General features: G+C 31.5%; 1 protein-coding gene across 1 annotated transcript in view; it reads left to right on the forward strand.

Annotated features, from left to right (window-relative positions):
- The first annotated feature begins 2,910 nt into the window (after positions 1–2,910).
- The window catches only part of LOC140448425 (uncharacterized), a 33,293-nt gene continuing 14,994 nt past the window's right edge, over positions 2,911–21,209 (forward strand). The window contains exons 1-3 of the mRNA XM_072541510.1: positions 2,911–3,028; positions 9,224–9,411; positions 14,928–14,983. Of these exons, the coding sequence (XP_072397611.1) occupies positions 2,984–3,028; positions 9,224–9,411; positions 14,928–14,983 (289 nt within the window). The 5' untranslated portion in view covers positions 2,911–2,983. The remainder of the gene's footprint in view (positions 3,029–9,223; positions 9,412–14,927; positions 14,984–21,209) is intronic.

Consider the following 21,209-nt stretch of genomic DNA (forward strand, 5'->3'; position numbering starts at 1 on the left):
TCTCAGAAAAAAGAAGAAAAGCGTATCGCCATTCACAATTTCATTCAGTCGTTTGAATGCAGCGAAGCACATTATTGTAGAGGAAAATCGGATGGACGAGTGTATTTGAGCGCTGATCTCAACATAAAAAAAATGTCGAGGCTGTATAATAGTAGCACATCTCTGGAAAATAAAGTGAAGCAATCATTTTTCAGGAAGGAATTAAACATTAATTATAATATTGGTTTTGGAAGCCCTCGAACTGATGTATGCTCCCGCTGTAGCGAATTACTGGCGAACATAAATGTGTCTAAAACTTATGAAGAAAAGCAGTCTCTAATGGTAACTAAACGAGTACATAACTTAAAAGCTAAAGCGTTTTATAACCTACTCAAAGATAAAGACAGTAAAATAATGTCACTTTCTTCTGACTGCCAGAAAAATCATTGCCTACCAAAACTTCCTGACCGGAGTGCATATTTTAGTAGACAATATAACTTTTATAATTTCACTATTGTCATTGGCAACTCTAAAAGTAAGCTGAGTACTGAAAATGTTTTGTGTTACTATTGGTATGAAACAGGGAGGCCCAAAGGGTCAAATGAAATCGCAAGTGCAGTTTACCATACTTTGAAGACCCTAAACATACCAGAACACGTAACAATATTGAGGTTATTTGCAGACGGCTGTGGTGGCCAAAACAGAAACACAATTTTGATTGGTATGTGTGGCAAGTGGCTGTATTCATTTTCACCAGTTCAATTAAAAAAAATTGAAATTATATTTCCGGTAGTCGGTCACTCTTTTCTTTTGGCAGACAGAGTGTTTGCTAAAATAGAAAAAGATATTCGAAGAAGAGAAGTTATCATTAAGCCAGAGAACTATGTGAAAATTTTAAGTCAGCATGGACAAACATTCCATCTCTCACAGGAAGTACCAGTTTTAGACTGGAAAACGCAGTCAATGCTGTATCCTCCAGGAAGTTGGCATTTTGGTTTCAATATTTCAAAAAGATTTTTTTTTATATATAAAGGGAAAACGAATGTTGCCGTACAAGGAGAGGAAAATTACAGGAGTGAAAGAAATGATAAAAAACTGGTTATCAAAAAGGGTAAATCTGTATCCATCTTATCACCTATTAACTTACCTGTGGGAACTAACTTGAAAAAAGAAAAAGTTAATGATGTCTGCAAATTACTACAGAAGCATTATGGAGAGAATTGGCGTGAACTATCCAACTTAAACTATTACTACAAAGCTGAACAGGCCTATCTTAATGTAACAGCAACAAGTAAGGAGGAGAATAAAAATGAGGATATTGTTTATGAAAGAGTAGTAGAAAATGAACGATTTGTTTAATTTTTTTTGTTTTAATATAGTTTTGTATGCCTTAATTTTGTGATTTAAATATAAATATTAGTCTCAGTAACTGACTTTTTCATTTAAACAACCTGTATATGAGCAAAAAAGTAATTCGTTAAAAAAGCCGGTAAATTCACCTATAGTTATATCCAAAATCCGCTAACTCCACTGGTTAGTTTCAAAACTCGCTATATCCATTTTTTTTTATATATAAATTAATGTTTATCTCTTTTTTAATAATCAAATTACGTAAATAAATGTTATAAACAAATTAGAATTACATTCCCTAATGGAATAGTTACAATTCATTTAGACAGGTACTCGGAAATAATAGATACACTTTTTTGCTTTTACTGAAAATATGTTGCGTGTGGAGTTAGCACACATTGGAATTATACGACTCATTTCAACCTTCTGTACTTTCTATTAGAAGTAAACCTTTTGTTTTTGCAATACTTCATATTATTCTTGTTAGTTTCCCTAGATTTCATAACTTCTTGGTAGAAAATGGACAGATTTATCTTCAATAAATTTTATACACACAAATTTTAAAGATTGTTTGTTGATTCTTCTATAATAGCTACTAAAATATATCTAATTTCAAGCTTTGTGCTTCGAAATGTTAGATGTATGCAAAGTTTATACTTACTACCAGTCAGATTACTGTCAATTGACTTTAATATGAGACCGCTATGTTTATTGGTTGGTTTGATCTCAGAGTACTCGTTTTACATTTTAACTCTAAGCGTTCATTGGTATAGTTAAGACTTCAGCTGCAAAGGACTATCTTCTTTAGCTGACCCTGGTGCCGTATTTTGTTAAACATTTTAGCGATCCAGAAATATAGACTCCACCTCCGAGAAAGTGCTGAAGCTTCCTGACAATTCACCAACCAACAGAAGGCTTAACAGAAGGTAGCCGTCAAATTAAGTGCTATAGCATTAGTCAAAATTGGATGCAGAAACTGGTCACGCAAATTTGTTACGTTCTTATTCTTGTTCAAAAAGCATACCAATGAGGATTTCATAGATAAGTACAGAATTTAGTTTGTAATAAATATCAGGTAAAAGCTGTAGGTTAGTCAATTAAGACTAGTAATAATTTTAATAATAAAAAATAATAATTTAAAAAACTAATTATTTTTAAAAATAAGGATAAGAAAGGACAAAGAATAAACAGAAATACAGCATTTTTTTTAAAAGATGGTCAAAGTAAATATGGTTAGTGGGACATGATTAAAATACATGGAGAACTTATCTATGAAAGGGATGAATATTTTTATGATCTAAGATAAAAACTTGTGAAGAAATTTAATTATGGAAGTTAACCCCGCCCGTTAATTACGATGTTAAATGGATCTCACAATCCAAACAACACGCGAAGCAAATATGAGTTGCTACCAAGAAATATTATTACTGGATTGGTACATTAGATCAAGTAATTGTTTATACAAAATTTAAGAGAAAGAAGAATGCAAAGTTAAATTTCTTATATACGAATATAAACAGTTCACCGTTCCCGTATTTACTCTTCGAATTATCACTAAAATAAAGGGGGTCAAACATTAGTCTGGTTTAGTTCTATGGTTTTATTCAGACTGAACGTTTAATATTTCATTATGTGGTCAATTTAATTTTTAAATATGGATTACTTGATAATATTATTGGGCACGTACATATTTATATCGGTAAGTCAGTACATTTAATTAAAATATTTATATTTATTCCGTTCTTATTGATTTCATAATACCGTACATAATGTTTTAATGTATGTTTTTGTGGTAAAGAATATAAAGTAAAAAATATCTATTTGTTTTTTTATCAATAATATTTGTGCTTTAAATTCTACGTGCTAGAATCAGTGTATCCTTTGTGTACCCAGTGTACCTTTAACGATTTCACAACTATGACAATTAACAACACATTCTTTTTTTCTGAGGTCTCACCATTTGATATTGAAAATGCTATATCTTCCTTAAACTATACCAGCTCAGAAGGTATTGATCAAATCCCCACTAAAATAATTAAATACATTTCTTCATATATATCTCCTGTTCTGTCTCACATCATCAACCTATCTGTTAAGGATGGCAAGTTTCCAAGTGACCTTAAAACGGGAGTAGTTAGTCCAATTTTCAAAAAGGGAGATCCATGTTTGGTTGATAATTACAGGCCAATCACCGTAACAAGTGTACTCTCTAAGATTATCGAAAAGTGTATTTACAGTAAAATGTTAAATTTTCTGAATAAATATGATATCTTAAATAAATGCCAGCATGGTTTTCTTCCTAATAAATCTACAGAGAGTGCTTCTATTTCATTATTTAATTATATCCACGCTGCTTTGGATCGAAAAAGGTATGTGGGTGCACTCTTTTTTGACTTAACTAAGGCTTTTGACTCTCTCTCTCTTGTCGTTTCCTCATTGCTGAGGATCGTGATTTACTACAATGCGGCTGTCAATTCTCTCCATCTCTTGCGATTTTGGGCTGCTCTCATGGACTCGGAAAATATCTCTCCAGTGGCTTTCTGTACTTGATCTGACCATTGGATAGGTGAGCGATAGTTTGACTCTATTGACATTGAAATTATACTGCATAAATTAGAAGCCCTTGGTTTTCGGGGTCATTTCTTGAACTGGTTAAGGTCATACTTACAACATCGTAAATTCCTAGTAAAAGTCGATAATAAGAAGTCATCTATTTTTAAACTTGATCAAGGTGTACCGCAAGGCTCCGTATTGGGACCATACAGTTCTTTATGCAGATGATTTAACAATTGTAGTTGACGAGTCAACTGAAGTCGAACTCATTTCAAAAATGAACTTAGTAGTACAGGAATTTACAACCTGGTGTAAAAGGAACTCTTTAATGGTAAATGCAAAGAAAACTATTTGTATGCAGTTCTACTCGCGCTGTAAGCCATCCCATGGTTATAAAATCACAGTCAGTTGTGAGGAAATACCCTTTAGTGATAAGTGATACAACACTATTTCTTGGTAGCATTTTAGAAAGTAATATGACATGGGATGAAAATGTCACTAAAGTCTCCAAAGCAATGAATAAGGGTTACTATGCGATCCTTCAGTTGAAAACTCTATTTAACACCAATCAATGGATAAGTGTGTATTATGCATTGGTTTATTCATATATGGCCTATAATGTTGTCTTGTGGGGAAACTCTAGAAACTCTTCTAGAGTTTTTATAACTCAAAAGAGAATTCTTAGATTGATATTCAATATTGATAATAGACAATCGTGTCGTAAATATTTTATTGAACACGACTGTTGACTTTTCATGCTTTATATATATATATATATAAGTGTATTATTCACGTCAAAACTAAATTTCAAAATTTTATCCTCAACTCTTACTTTCATAATTACCCGACAAGACACGGGAGGTTGATTAGCGTGTGTAAACACTCCACAACTCTCTTTGAAACTAGCCCTGATTTTGCAGGATCTAAATTTTACAATTGTTTGCCACTTAATATAAGAAATGAAAATAATATTCAAAAATTCAAAAATAAATTAAAAGCATGCTTGATCCAATTATGCGTTTACAACCTAAATGATTATTTTGACTAAATAAAAGACTACAGGGAATGAGGACCGACGGGTTCAGAGACGCTCTATATCGCATATCTTTTTTTTTGTGATTTTATTGATTTTGTTTTATGTAATTGTTCTATATAACTTGTTGATCATGCTTTATGTACTGTATGACTTGTCCTATATCACAATGTGATCTGATGGGATTAATAAAGAATATTCTATTCTATTCTATTCTATTCTATTCTATTCTATTCTATTCTATTCTATCTCATATATAGATCAGTCATATAAGCATTTGAAAAAAATTGCAGTTTTCTTTCAATAAAACAACTGCTGTTTACTATGTTATTTATGTATTTAACTATAATCTCTCTTAACAGGTATGTAGTGAATATAATCATTCATAATTATGAATGTTCTTCCAATGTTATTATGGCGTTAGTTCGAAATCTTTCTCTGTACTGACTTTCTTGCGAATATTTATTTATATTATTATTTATTTACAGCCCTTACGAATATTTATCTAGTAGTTTTGCCATTATGTTAGTCCAGTTGGTTGTGATCGAAATCCACTTATTCTCTGTACCTGGAGTTCCCAACGTTTTAGCAACTGTGTACTACCCAAAGGATTTTAAAGGTTTAGGCATACCACCATCAACAGGTAGTCGGGGCGTGGGGGGGGGGTGTAAATTAAAAAAAAGCAGTCCTGATTCTAGTTTGCTTAGAAACGTATTTGCTATCAGTAGCATGTCCATTATTTATTTTGTTTTTATTAAATAAGTAATAAAACTTCATATGCATTGTATAAAAACAACATTTTTCATGGAAATGTCTTCTGGTATATCGGTAAATTTGTCCTTGCAGTTCTAATTCATTTAGTGAGCTTCCTACAAAAGGAATTCTGATCCAGTCAGATTTGGAAAAATATTCAATAAAACATTTATTATTACTTTCTTGAAGACCTTCGTTGTGCAGAAATATATCAACAAATACATAGGTTTTCAATTTCTTCTAAAAACGTTGGACAGTGTAAAAATGCTAAGGCTCTTCTCCTATATTTATGAACATATTTGGGACCCATTTTTTTATAAAGAGTTTATTTTGTCATTGGTTGTGAATGGTATTGTATTTGCGCCCTAAAGACGCCAAGAATGTGGAAAATCGAGAAGTATATTATTCAGGTGAAGACAGCGACTATCATCGTAAGGCTGTAGAATTCATAGTCTCTAGGTTGGCTAGCAAATGTGAATGCGGAGAAGAAAGCGAAAACAGAAATATAAATGTAATACAAGTGTATGCACCGACAGCTGAAAGTGAACTAGAAGCAGATGTAAAAAACTGTTACTGACCAACTCACCACTAAAGATCTCATTATTCTGATGGATGAGCTTAATGCTTAGGTAGGAAAACGCGAACAAAGTAACTTTATTGAAGATTTTAAGGACCCTTAAGCTAGGAGGGACAAATGAGTGGAATCCAGTTTAACCTACGTAATATTTTTTCATCCATTTTTCACTAATTTATAACCACCCTAATAATTTTTCACCGCCAAACCACCCTTAATGGGGGCCATTCTGTTGGCTTAAGGTTCGCAGAATTCAGAAAAAAGACTGTTTGCCGATGGCATATTTTTTACCCATTTTTCACTAATTTATTACCACCCTAATAATGTTTTACCACCAAACCACCCTTAAGGGCAGCGATTCTGTTGGCTTAAGGTTCAAGCTAGCAGAATTCAGAAAAAAGACTTTTTGCCGATGGCATATTTTTTTACTAATTTATTACCACCTTAATAATTTTTTACCACCAAACCACCCTTAATGGAAGCGATTCTGTTGACTTAAGGTTCAACCTAGCAGAATTCAGAAAAAAGACTGTTTGCCGATGGCATATTTTTTACCCATTTTTTACTAATTTATTACCACCCTAATAATGTTTCACCACCAAACCACCCTTAAGGGCAGGGATTCTGCTGGCTTACGGTTAAAACTAGTAGAATACAAAAAAATATTTATGATATACCACAGTGCTCTGGTAGGTACGAATTTATTACCACACTAGTAATTATTCACCCCTCAACTTTTCCTTATTTTTCCTTGTGAGAAGTCAATAATTCTGTTGGGTTAATATTTAACGTGATAAAAAATCTACTTTTACAATTTTACTGTACTCTACTTGTAACTGAAAGTATAAATGGCTTGCCAGGTTTTAACTTAATTTTATCCACACTCATAATTTTTGACCCCCTAAGCCACAGTTAGTGGGAAACATTCAATAAGCTACGCATTCACGCTCGCTAAATGCGTAATCTTCTTGGAAATACAAAAGTGCTCTACTAGATTTTTACTATATTTTTACCAACCTAGTCATTGTTTTCTGAACTATCCTCATTGAAAACATTCTGAAATGTTACTCTGTGCTGACTAATATTTATTTTTTAAATGTTTAAATATTGAAAATATGAAAATGCTTTATTCCAAAAATTATAAATTTTAACTGTTTTAAAAAATTGACTCTGATTATAGTAGTGAGTACATGGCTAAGAGATATCGAATCGTGAGTCCCTTTTATGAATATAAAATAACTGAAATCAAGTTGAGTTTTAGTAAATACAATGAAATTGATATACAGAACAGTGGCTATACCGTTCTGACGAGACTTAAATAGGTCGAAATACGTATAAGCGGTTGTCACTGCCCTGTATCAAAACAAAAATCTAATACCGTCATTATGTTATGAAATTGATATATTTTACAGAATAATAATTAACAGGTAGAAAATATTTAAATTGAAATAATTTTATTGTGTATATTACATTAATTACCTAATTGTAAAGGAGGGTCGGGACACCTTGCGCACCTATTGTTAAAAGATTAAAAGATTTTTATTTATATGGTACATCCATAGACCTGAGCGAAGTGTACCGCCAATCAAAGAGTGGGGACTGCAGTATTAATCGGATATTATATCGATACAGCCCTCTTCACTATTATTTAACTTTGGCAATAAATTGCAAATATAGCGCCTCTGTACTGTTCCTGAGTATGTTTATGCTGAGTGCAATGGTTTTTGAGTAATTTTTAATAGTCAACACCGGTGCACATTCATCTACGCACGATCTCGTCTATACATATAGTTAACTCTTGAAATGTGAAAACAGGCATTTTTTTTATAGCGGAAGAAAAAGTACGACTTTACGCCCCCAAAATTAGAGCCTAAAGGGCGGAATTTATGCCCAGTGTGTTAGGTGAAAAATATGAAGATATCAAAAAATAGAAAAAGGTTGAAGTAAAAGTACAATACAGAAAAATTATTAAAAATACCTTTTATAATTTTGTTTTGTCAATTAAAAATTCAACCTAGCAGAATTATTGGCTTCTCACAGAGTGGTAAACAATTGTGAAGGTGGTAAATGAATTGGAAAAGCTTTGTAGCACACAGTGGTATTTAAAAATTACTTTTTTTATTTTAACCTAAGCTACTACGGGTTAGTTGAGAGGGGGAAAATTAGTAAAAATCGAGTAGAAACATGTAATATTTCAAAGTTAAATTAGCTAGCTTACTATTCGAGCTTCCGCTTAATAGCTGAATATTGACTTCCCACAAGGAGTAGTTAAGAAGTGAAAAATTAATAGGGTAATAATAAATTTGTAAAAACCTGTCAAAACACTGTAGTACTTCAAAAAAATATTTTTTTTTAATCTGGTGGCTCGAATATTTCGCTAGCGGGAACGTTTCCAAATAAAAATGCTTTAGTGGTGGAAAATTATCAGGGTGGTAAGTAAAACTGTAGCAAAACTTACCAGAAAACGTTTTTATTTCAATTACAAGTAGAGTACAGTGAAATATAAAGAAAACATTTTGCCATAAATTTTAACCTATAACTTATAACAAAATTATTGATTGATAGACTATATTAAAATTGTAAAAATAGATTTTTCGTTACCTTAAATCTTACCCAAGAATTGTTGACTTTCGACATGGATTAGTTGAGGGTGAAAAATTACTAGGGTGGTAATAAATTCGTAAAAACCTAGCAGAACACTGTGGTATTTCAGGACTGTGCAACTACTCCTCGACAGGATAGGTATGTGGTAGGATTAGCTAGTCGAAATATGCATATAACTTCATATAAAAATCTTGTAAATTCCTCAAAATAAAGTACTCTTTTCTCATGGTTGCTAAAACTAAATATTTGTACGCAGTTATCTATATTACAGGTGGATATGATTTGCCTAAACTTCACATAAACATTTAGCATATAACACATAACTTCATTTAGCAATTTAAATTATAACTAAAATTCATCTTATTTTTTCGTTTTAGAATTCTTGTATTCAACGGAATAGTGCCTTTGATACAATAAAACCAAAGTGTTCCAACAAAAGAATAACATGTTTAGATAATAAGAGATACAGATTTTGTTTTCATACTAGTAAGTCAGTTATAGAGTATGGAAACATAAAATATTGTCCAAAATCTACGACGTGCTGCGAATACACAGGAACATCACCGTAAGTGTTTTGATGCAATATTTTTAGCACTACTTAGATTCTAAGGAAAACCATTGGGATTACCTAGAACAGTAAGGTAGCAGATTAGATAAATATAAAATGCTGGTTAATCATAGAAATAGGTGCAGTGTTCCTTTTCTCTCCAGGTTCTAGGGCGTTGTCTGTAACAGACTAGAGCAATTATTGTTTCATTCAAGAAGATCAGATGAAGTCGTGCCAGAGGCTTTATATTAGGTAAACCATTTTCTTCTAAATTATATGCTTCGAGTTAACGTGTTGTTTAGTTGCTTTGTTCGCGACAATTTGGATGTATAGAGGTTTGATCATTTACCTCACACAATTTGCATTTTGAATTACTACATATTATTGATTTACCACATTAATTGTTTTTATCAGTCCATAATGACCGGTAAATATTCCTGTGAAAATACGTAGTACTTTTGTTTAAACTATTCTTCTATGGTTATCTTGTTCTTAAAGTACCTTCTCTTTAATAAAGTTAGTTACTACAATTACAAACTCCTCTCTATCTTCAGCTGATGTTATTAGCTGTTCAAAATTTAGCCCTACCCTGTGTCTCTATCTCTTTTACGATATTTCCCTTCACTATTGATTAAGCGTATTGGTACTTATTATTTCTTTGTATGTGGACTAGGTATTAGATAACTACTAACTTTCTCTGGGTTGAAAAGTTCTCGCTCCTTGCCTGTTCTATGCAGCACTTTTTCGTTTGGGATGTGCTATGTCTATGAATTCTTTAGGATCCTTCGGCAGAGCCACATTTCAAAAGCCTCCTTTTATGTTTTTATTTACTGTTACTGTTTTAAATTTCGAGATTTATTCGAGAATCAAACCGAATCTTTTCATTATTTCGAAAGATTTAGCTTTCATTTCAACTTTCGAAAGAACGAGTTGGACATGTTGATGAATCGTTGTAGACCCAAATTGAAATCTGCAATAACTATGGTTATGGTTCCTTAAAAGTATTTTTGATTTTTTCTTTTTTTGTAACTCTTTCAAATGTTTAGATCTTTTACGACCTACTATTCTTTTGATCTCAGAAAACTCAAGTTCCATAAAAGATGTTTTTGTAGCTCTTATATGTTCCGAAATCTGTAAGCGAGTAATTGATTTTTTTATTATCTTACTCTTTCTATTATCTTTAACTCATTATTTTTCAAAGCATTTCCATACCACTTTGGAGTTAATTATATTATTGCAATGTTTTATTGACTGTTTAACTAGGTATCTAATATTATCTCTATATCGAATATCAAATATAATCTCTTGCCCATAAGATTTTTTTTCTAAATTTAACTGCGTGCATCCTTCAATAGTGTTCTAAAGATTAAATAGAATTTTGTTGTCCGTATCTTTTAAGTGAGATATTTACACTTAAAATGGTGCGTTACTTTTTTTGTGTTATGCTACACTAATTATTTTCTTTTTTGCTTAATTTATGGATGTTTCTACAAAAAGCTCGAAAAATACAGGTTCGCCAACGCAGAGCTCCTCTAGCACTGAGGGGGCCAAAGAGTTTTGATGGTACCCCTAGAAAACCGTTCGAGAATATGTGCTGTGTGGTTATTCAGTCTTCAGCATGGTTTCTCACATTTTGAATTACGGATTTTTTTGTGCGACAGTTTGTCTCGTGAAGTTGAGTTTGAGTAGTAAAAGTTGGTAAGAAATTTGAGAGAAAAGTACGTACGGTCAAGTTGCTGGGGCAAGACACTCAACCTATGGCTAAATGATTGGAAGTGGACTTTTCAGCATCCATTTTGGGAATTTTAAACATATCCCCGTTAAAAGTGCCAATTCGTATATTTGTGAATTTAGTTAAGGTACGTTTAACACCGTTCTAGATCTTAAATTATCAGCATGCAGTGTGCTTCTTGTTATACTGTAAGAGATTGATCTACGGTATGTTCAGAACGTAGGCGCAAAATTTCGGGCCAATGTTTATAAATGCAATCTTTTTTTCGAATCGAGAAAACTAATAAATATTTTAAAAAAATTTAAAAGTAGAATGAAAGACTACATTATTACTGTGGGCCGAAAGTCTCTTAGAATAAAAAAAAAGTTTCTTTAGAATGAGATATTTGAAATTAAAAATCACACTTAATTTAATCTTCTTTTTCAAATCCGTAACTTACTAAAATAAACATTATAGAAGTTTTCAGGGACTTTCCGCCCTCGGTAATAATGTAATCTTTCATTATTTCGTCTATGGATAAAATCAGCTAAATAATATTGTCTTTTCTTTTTTTTTATTGTTTAGAAGTCAAATTAGACACCACTTGTGATGTAAATTCATTAAAGATAAATTTGCAATAACCCAATGTATGGCACATACATGTAAGACATAACCCCTAATTATGTGTGCGCTTATCTATATCTTAATATATTTTATGTCGGTTGATTCTTAGTTCAATAATCACGTATGTGACTTCAATAAATATGAATTTTAATAATATGACTAAAGTTTTTGTTTATAGTTATCAACAAAGGAAGAGGTCAACAAATAGTCTTTCGATCAACCCTGTATTAAATAAAAATATAAAATAAAACATGCATATTATACATATACATACATACATACATATATATATATATATATATATATATATATATATATATATATATATATAAGAATAAGAAAAAAGAAGTACTTGTGACTCGTTTGGAACAAATATATAACTGTTTTGGATGGGTTGGAGTCAATAATAGGGCTATTGGTTAACTATTTTTTTATTCTCGAGCTTTCAATTGTGTTTACAATTATTATCAAGAGCTAAAAAAGACAAAATACTTACAAGGTTGAACTAAAAAGAAAAAACAATTTTTGTTAACTTACCAAATAAAAATTAGTTTGGTAAGTAAAAATCACTGCTTACATGTTCAAAATATTTAATACAAAAATGTTTTTATCTAATAAATGTTTCTCTGAAAAATTTTTATAATTTTGAAAACATTTTTTTTAATATAAGAATAATTGAATTTATAAATAAGTTCAAATAGCAACCAATTACAAATAGCCTCAATGTCATAAATGCCAACATAAAATTTTTATTTTTGACAATTATATTGCCAAAAGTAAAACTTCGTTTAAACATTCGTTTTTGTTTAGTAACAAAAAGAAGAAGATTTATTCACCCTTGACAGATGTCTGAAAGAATGTGACAGATATATGGAGAATTAAATATGACATTTTACAAGTTTTATATATAAATCATAAAGAAAGAATATAATTATAAATTTTGCTTAAATTTTGAATTTCAGATCAGTGAAAGTAATAAATTTAAAAGGACTTTTTTGGAAATGTTTTGTATTAGCAAAAATGATAAGAGTTTAAACAAAAGATCTGAAATTCAAAATTTAAGCAAAATTTATAATTATATTCTTTCTTTATGATTTATATATAAAACTTGTAAAATGTCATATTTAATTCTCCATATATCTGTCACATTCTTTCAGACATCTGTCAAGGGTGAATAAATCTTCTTCTTTTTGTTACTAAACAAAAAAGAATGTTTAAACGAAGTTTTACTTTTGGCAATATAATTGTCAAAAATAAAAATTTTATGTTGGCATTTATGACATTGAGGCTATTTGTAATTGGTTGCTATTTGAACTTATTTATAAATTCAATTATTCTTATATTAAAAAAAAATGTTTTCAAAATTATTAAAATTTTTCAGAGAAACATTTATTAGATAAAAACATTTTTGTATTAAATATTTTGAACATGTAAGCAGTGATTTTTACTTACCAAACTAATTTTTATTTGGTAAGTTAACAAAAATTGTTTTTTCTTTTTAGTTCAACCTTGTAAGTATTTTGTCTTTTTTAGCTCTTGATAATAATTGTAAACACAATTGAAAGCTCGAGAATAAAAAAATAGTTAACCAATAGCCCTATTATTGACTCCAACCCATCCAAAACAGTTATATATATATATATATATATATATATATATATATATATATATATATATATATATATATATATATATATATATATATATATATATATATTGAGATGATTGGTGTTTAAAGAAAATAATTTATAAGTTATATACTAGATAATATTAGATATAACAAGTATTTGGTTATTTTAAGAAGTTATATACTAGAGAATTTAATAAAAATTATTTATGTGAGGGCGTTTTTAAGAAATTAGCATATAATAATTGTAAAAAGTTGTATTTTAATGTTGTAAACATATTTAAGTGAGCCATGTGATTAGGCAACCAGATATACATACTCTCGAAGTGACAGTTTAAGTAATGATTACGAATATAAAGTGGGGTTATAATAATAGGTTGTTTAAAATGTGTATTTTATTAAATTAGAATGTTAAGTTACTGATTTAAGTGTATATTCTGATCTGAAAAGCCTAAACGTCAACAAAATTATCAATAGAAAATAAAAGAATTCTCCAGAATAGAGAATTTGACCTTTGTTTACGGTGGAACATTCTCGAAATAATGGTTATGTCTGTGGATCGAACATATACTTTTTTCGAGAACATCCATATAGAAGAAATAGAACAAATCGAACATGATTTCTTACCAGATGGTTCTGGAACATGAAAAAAGGATATAAATACCCGGTGATTTGGATTCAAGAGGTCCATTCAGTTAGTCAATCAGTTATGAGTTACAGTTACTATGAGACCAGTTTTAGTATGAAAGTTAGTTAGAGTCAGTCAATCAGTTCAGTAAGTTCAAGATAGTCAGAAGGTCCAATTCTTCAATATAGTGAGTTAAATGAAGATTAAGAAACAGTATAAAGAAAATATTATTGAAGATTAAGAATTATGTTATGTATAAATAGTGATTGGATAATGGAAGAAGTATTAATTGAATATTAAAATTATATAATATATTTGGTGATTGGATATTGGTATATTGAAAAGAAGAATAAATATAAATATATAATATATTTGGTGATTGGATATTGGTATATTGAAAAGAAGAATAAATGTAAATGCTGTTTGCTGGTTTGCTTGGTGGTTTATAAATGCTTAAGAAGAAATATATTTTAAATTGGTGGAAGCTGATAATTGGAAAAAGTAATTTCACAAAAACAAGGATAACCGAAGCACGAAGACATTGAGTGGTGATTAGAATCTATATAGTGGAAAACAGTTCATTTAGGCATTCAGTGACAGAAAGGTACAAAATTTTGTTAATATAATTTAGATAGTGTCATAACAATTTCAATTTTGAAGATAGTTTGTTTAAATTTTACATTGTCTATAGAATTTAATTAGTATCATAAGAATTTAAATTTAAAGATAGTTTATTTTAAATTTACATTGGCTAGGTTAGATATATATGTGTGTTTCATAATAGATATAATAAAGATAATTTAAAAAAGTACTTACAAACTAATTCTTTGAGAACCGCGATAAAAACCCTATATTATTAAAAAAACACTCATTGCTCATCATTCACAAACAATACATTAGTATATAATAAAAAAAAGAAAAATTAAAATATTTTTATTTTTTAGGTGTATTAAACAAGAGAATAATGAGACGAATGTAACGTTCCAAATGATAACTCCAGGTATAATACATATTATAAAAATTTTAAAATATAATTGTTTCTTTATAAATATATTGGAACTAATTTATGAATTAATAATAACAATAATTTGTAATAGGAACGGCTTAACTATATTTGCATTCTTTACTCTAAGGCACATTTTACATTTAGTTGGTATACTTAGTATAAATCTCGATGCACGTCATTATCTACGTCAGAGATCTAAGTTGACTTCTTCTTCTTCATGTGCCGAGCCCGATTATCGAGCGTTGGCTATCAAATTGGTTATAGTAATTTTGTTGACGGCAGCTCGGAAAACAGATGCAGAGGATCTGTTAAACCAATCTCTCAGGTTTCTAAGCCATGACGTTCTTCTTTCATCTACCTTGCCTTGTATTATTAAATGGAGTATATTATATCTCTCAAGTTTGCGATCTTTAACTGTTTTGACGACTTCCGTAACTTTTCCCATCCGATGCAAAACAACTTCGTTACGAACTCTATCCACCCAACTTATTTGTAGGATTCTCCGATACACCCAGATTTCAAAGGCTCTCAGTTTCTTGAGAAGTGTATCCGTCAAAGTCCAACCTTTGACACCATATAAAAGAGTAGAGAACACATAACATCTCACTAATCTAATTTTCAAAAGAACTATTGAGAACAGTCAAAAGAAGAAAAACCTGTTATTTAGGGCATTTGTTGCGCAACGAGAAATACTACATCCCTCAGTTGATAATAAAAGGCAAAATAGAAGGAAAGCGAGGAATTGGAAGAAAAAAATTGTCCTGGTTACGTAACATCAGAAACTGGACAGGACTTGGATTTGAGGAACTCTTAAGAACAGCTGAAGATAGACAAACGTTTGCCACCATAACCGCTAACCTCCATTGATGGAGACGGCACTTGAAGAAGAAGAAGAATCTAATTTTCAGACTTAAAGTAATATTGTTTCCACATAACAGTTTCTTCATCTTAAAAAATGCAGCTCTGGCCTTCTCTATCCGTATTCTAATTTCTTTGCTCATGTTTCAGTTCTCATTTAGATTACAACCAAGGTAAGTGATACTGCTAGTTCTCTCCAGTTGTTCACCATAAGCTGTTATCACTTCCGGTTGTATTGGCGTTTTACTGACGACCATCACCGTTGTCTTTGCGGTGTTTAGCTTAAGGCCATATTCATCACACGTTGTGGTAATCCTATTAATTAGATGTTGAAGTTCTTCGTAATTGCTTGCAATTAACACTGTGTCATCCGCATATCTCAAATTATTAATATTGACGCCATTCATTTTTATACCATATTGAACATTATCCACTGCTTTATTGAAAACGAACTCAGAATAGATGTTAAATAGTAGCGGGGAATAGTGTTAAATCTAAGTTGACATTGTTGCTAAATTATTGAGATAACATTGTCTCATTGAAACACACTTTATTGTTCGTTAACCAATCTTTTATTTCAGTCTTGGTTGAAGACATGTTTGGTGTTTTCTCTAACAACATACTCTGGTATCGAGTGTTATCAATTATATTTAAATATGGTTTAGACAAACTTTTTAATAGTTGATTTTCAAACCATGATAAAAAATTTACTTGATTCATTTTCTTCCCCATGGTAATCCATTAAAGCCGATTTAAAGGAAAATATAGCCTCTCTACCCTGAATGAAGCAATTCTCATTACCGGCCTGAAAAATAATGTGTCTACAAAAAATTTTAACATCTCTTTAACATATGTTCTTCATAATATTAAATAGATTACCGTTTCTCATTTTAATAGTTTTTACACTTCTTTTATTCTTATTTTGCCATGAGCGACATTAGATCCATTCCAAAAAATCCAAGTTCATCTATAAAAACAAACTTGTATAGTTCTTTATGATAATATTTTTGATATAATCACAAATATTTTGCTCTCTTTACAGCAATATGAGACTGTTCCAACAGTCCTTGCCTTGGATTATCTTTTAGCTATTTAACAATATCTTTCAGTAAAATACTGAGTGACATGCGATAACCACTAAACAGTTCGTTTTCCTTCAATTTAATTAATAAATAGGTCAAAGTCACATGTTCTTCTGAAAATAATTAAATTTGTTTCATGTTAAACAAATCTGGTTAACTTAACAAACTTTATAATATCTAATGAAAAGTATACTTACTTCATTCATACATACGTACTGTAAATTGTATTAGGAATTTAGCTTGTATTTATTATTTCGGTATTGGTAACTTTCTTAGTGCTATTTAATGTTTATAGTGAAAGCATCTGCCAGGAAACCCTTTTGCAAGCAAACGAAGGAATCGTAATCAATGGAGAGGTTGTAAATAATATTCGATACGCAGACGACACTGTACTAGTTGCAAGAACAGTAGAAGAATTACAACGATTACTTACAAATATAAATATTGCCTGCAAAAATTATGGCATAAGTATCAATATCAAAAAAACTAAGTATATGGTCTTCAGTAAGAACATGACACAACCAGCACATATTAGTATAAACGGCATTCAAATTGAAAAAGTATCAAGTTACAAATACTTGAGTACTTCAATAAACGAAACTGGAGACCAAAACAATGAAATAAAAAGACGTATCGAAATTGCCAGTTTCATAAACATGAGGAAATTCTTCTGCAACAGAGATATAAGCATCCCTCTCCGATTAAGAATGCTAAGGGCCTACGTATTTAACACGCTATTATACGGTGTAGAGGCCTGGACTCTTAAGCAGAACAATATAAAAAATATTGAAAGTTTCGAGATGTGGTGCTACCGTCGAATGCTGAAGATAAGTTGCGTTGAAAGAATTACAAATTTTAAAGCAATGCGAAGGATAGGAAAAGACCCAGAAATTTTGTCAACGATCAAACGAAGAAAACTCGAATATCTGAGTCACCTGATGAGAGGACATAAATACGTATTACTTCAAAATATAATGCAAGGAAAAATAGAAGGAAAACGGAATCCAGGCCGTAGAAGAATGTCATGGCTGCGTAATTTGAGAGAGTGGTTTGGCTGTACCACTAATGAACTCTTTAGGTCAGTAAACAAGATCAGGATAGCCTTGACGATTTCTAATCTCCAATAGGAGTGGCACAAGAAGAAGAAGAACAACTTTCTTAGGCCTAGTATGTTTTTGGGTGGTGATGTTTAAGGTTTTTAAGTTTTCAGCTTGAGAGATAGACCTCAAAGTTAAAATATATAAATTTAAAGATGCACCTACAAGCTAAAACAAGAATGTATATTTTAAGCATCCACATAAACATATAAGAAATACATTACATACTTCCCTAACAGCAGTCAACGGTAGAATGGAGTCGTTATTATCACGTTCCTGTTTAAAATAATAAATCAGAGAAGCTACCATCTCTTTACAACGACTAATTATAGCCATTTGTGTATTGTACAGCAAATTAAACGTTTTGGTGTAAAAACTAAAGAATTACTACTGGAATGCCTTTATAACTGCCTAGAGCGATATTTGTACTCAACAGGAAAGACAATACCAACGTCAACATAAGGAAAAGGACGAAAATCGTTGATATTCTACAACGTATCACACAGTCTGAATGCAGATGGGCAGGTCACATAGCCCAATTATTGGCAACCGTTAGACCAGAAGACTAGTAAGATTGACGAGCAGAGCGAATAAAATAAATAGAAGGAAACCACCAACCAGATGGAGTGACGATATAAAGACGATAACCAGCAAACTGGATAAACAAATGGATAAAACGGAATATTTGGAAGAAGTCGGAGGAAGCCAATGTTCGGTAGTGGACAAGAGTAGCTGACTCATGTTAATGATGATTAGCGCCACTTCTCGTCCCATATCATGCCGGTCTTCACAGGGTACTACCTAATAAATATTAAACCTTACGCAGTATTTTGACAACGGATAAGAAAATCTTATAGGTCAGTAGATAGGCCAATGGTACTGCCAATCTAAGATTTATGTTACAAAAGGTCTAACTCATCATCTCGGCTATTAGAAGTCTTCTTGAGATCCGCGTGTTCTTTGTTCTATTTCAAGACGATAAAAATAGGTGGCGAATATAGAAATGACCTGCTACTAACAAACGATACCACGAACTTTATATACTTGATACAGCCGTAGCTGTCTAGGTTAACACGTTTGACGAGCTATTACAACAACCTTGTCTAGGGTCGAATAATACTATAACTAGAACTAACTTAAGCCAAACCCAATAAAGACTCAAGTATGCGTCTAGAATACTACAGATTATCTGGAGAGGAATGCTGCTGAAACATGGCCACTATCTTAAATACTTGGGCGTTAACTTATATAAAGCATTGACGTATAAACAATACTGTTATAACACCAAGATAAAAGTCTGTGACAGAAATATTCTCCTCCGTAAAATTAAAGCTTACACTGGAGTGTCACATCACAAATAGGTACTGAGGACAACGGCACTAGCAGTATTTAACAGTTTTTACTAACAGGTTGCTTCTTCAGTCTAGTTTAAGTATGCCACTACCAAACAAGTAGACGTAGTACTTAATGAAACGTGCAGACTCATTACAGGAATTGCTTCACCAGAAGTTTGACGGGAGGCGGACGCCTATAAAGAGGGAATAAAGTTGATAGAGCCCAAACACTATCTATATTGTATTTATCCGACTCCACTTAGGCTAAAATCGTAATATAATTTTCGCAGAGTAACTTAGAACTACGCCCATCAAACCATATCCAAATCAGAGAGATTAATAGCATTAACAGATCATCACTGGCTGGAACCATACTATTAGAACTAGCTCCTGACCACGATAAATCATGGGAAATCTGGAACTCCGTTAACATACTACGGACTGGGAATACGAGGTATAAAGATAACCCCTACATATAGAGATATACGGTACCATTCAATCTCAACCTCTGTTGGAAGGTTCAATTGACAATTGGCTGTCAGTGGTCACAGATGTTGATTGTATTCCAACTAACGCAGCCCCAAATATCTGATGGATTCAACCCATAATTGACATAGGCACTATCGTTCCAAGCACATCTAACTTAAATCCTCTGGCTAATTGGCTAAGCCAAAGCCATTATACAATAAAAAACACTTAAAGCCTTAATTATGTAAAATGCAGATTTTACCAATAATGACACAATATCCTTTTTTAGCAAGACAGACGTGGCGAAAGGGTCGGGACGGTTCAGATAAAGTGTATGGTTATGGTACCTCGAAGAAATTTTTATTTTTCATGATAATTATGTCATATGTCGCGCACAACACAATAAAAATATGTTGCAATAAAGAAATATTTATAAAATGAACTGACCTCCTAACTCACCAGACTTAAATCTCATTTAACATTTAACACCTTACCACGGATATAATCTTCTCTTCTTCTCTTTAGCAATACGATCCGGTGTGTCTTCACTGATTTTACAATCTAACTCCACTTGCTGCGGTCCATCATTAGATCCTCTATACATTCGATATTGATCGAAAATATCGAAAATATCTGCAAAACAACACAATAGAAGTAAAAATAGAAGAAAAACTAACTGACCCTATTGAAGCTGGCAATTGGCTAATACAGAGAGATTCCCGGAGTCCTCTATTGATAAACCTGATTAGGGATGAAATCATATTAAAAGTAAGAACTAAAAAAGGATACCAAATGGGAGAAAAACAGCTTAAAATAATCTGCTATGCAGACAACGCCATACGACTCTCTCAGAGTGAAGATGATTTACAACGTATGCTGTACCAATTTAATATAACCGCCAAAAAATTTAATATGTTAATTTCCCCAAAAACGACAAAATGCATGGTTTTAACACGACAAAATGCATGGAGTTTTAATATATAAATACGCATTACATTATCTGGCTATGGAAAGCTCAAAACAGAAGTTGAACATAAAGTGAATAGAGCAAACAGAGCCGCAGGTTGTCTGAATGAAACAATATGGAGAAATAAAAATATCGGGAAACAAATGAAAGGCATAATTTACAAAAAAATCATCAGACCAATAATGGCATACGCGGTAGAAACACGTCCTGACACAGAGAGGATAAAAAGTATGTTAGAAACAGGAGACATGAATACAAAAAATTTATAGTGAAATACTATGGGGCAGAGCTAGAAGTACAGATATACGACGTAGATGTAAGGTGGAGAACATCAAGGACTGGGTAAGAAATAGTGGAGTAAAATGGAACGATCATATAAGCCGAATAACAACAAATAGAGTAGTAAAGACGGCA

This window comes from Diabrotica undecimpunctata, chromosome 8 (assembly GCF_040954645.1).
Source record: "Diabrotica undecimpunctata isolate CICGRU chromosome 8, icDiaUnde3, whole genome shotgun sequence".
NCBI lineage: Eukaryota > Metazoa > Arthropoda > Insecta > Coleoptera > Chrysomelidae > Diabrotica > Diabrotica undecimpunctata.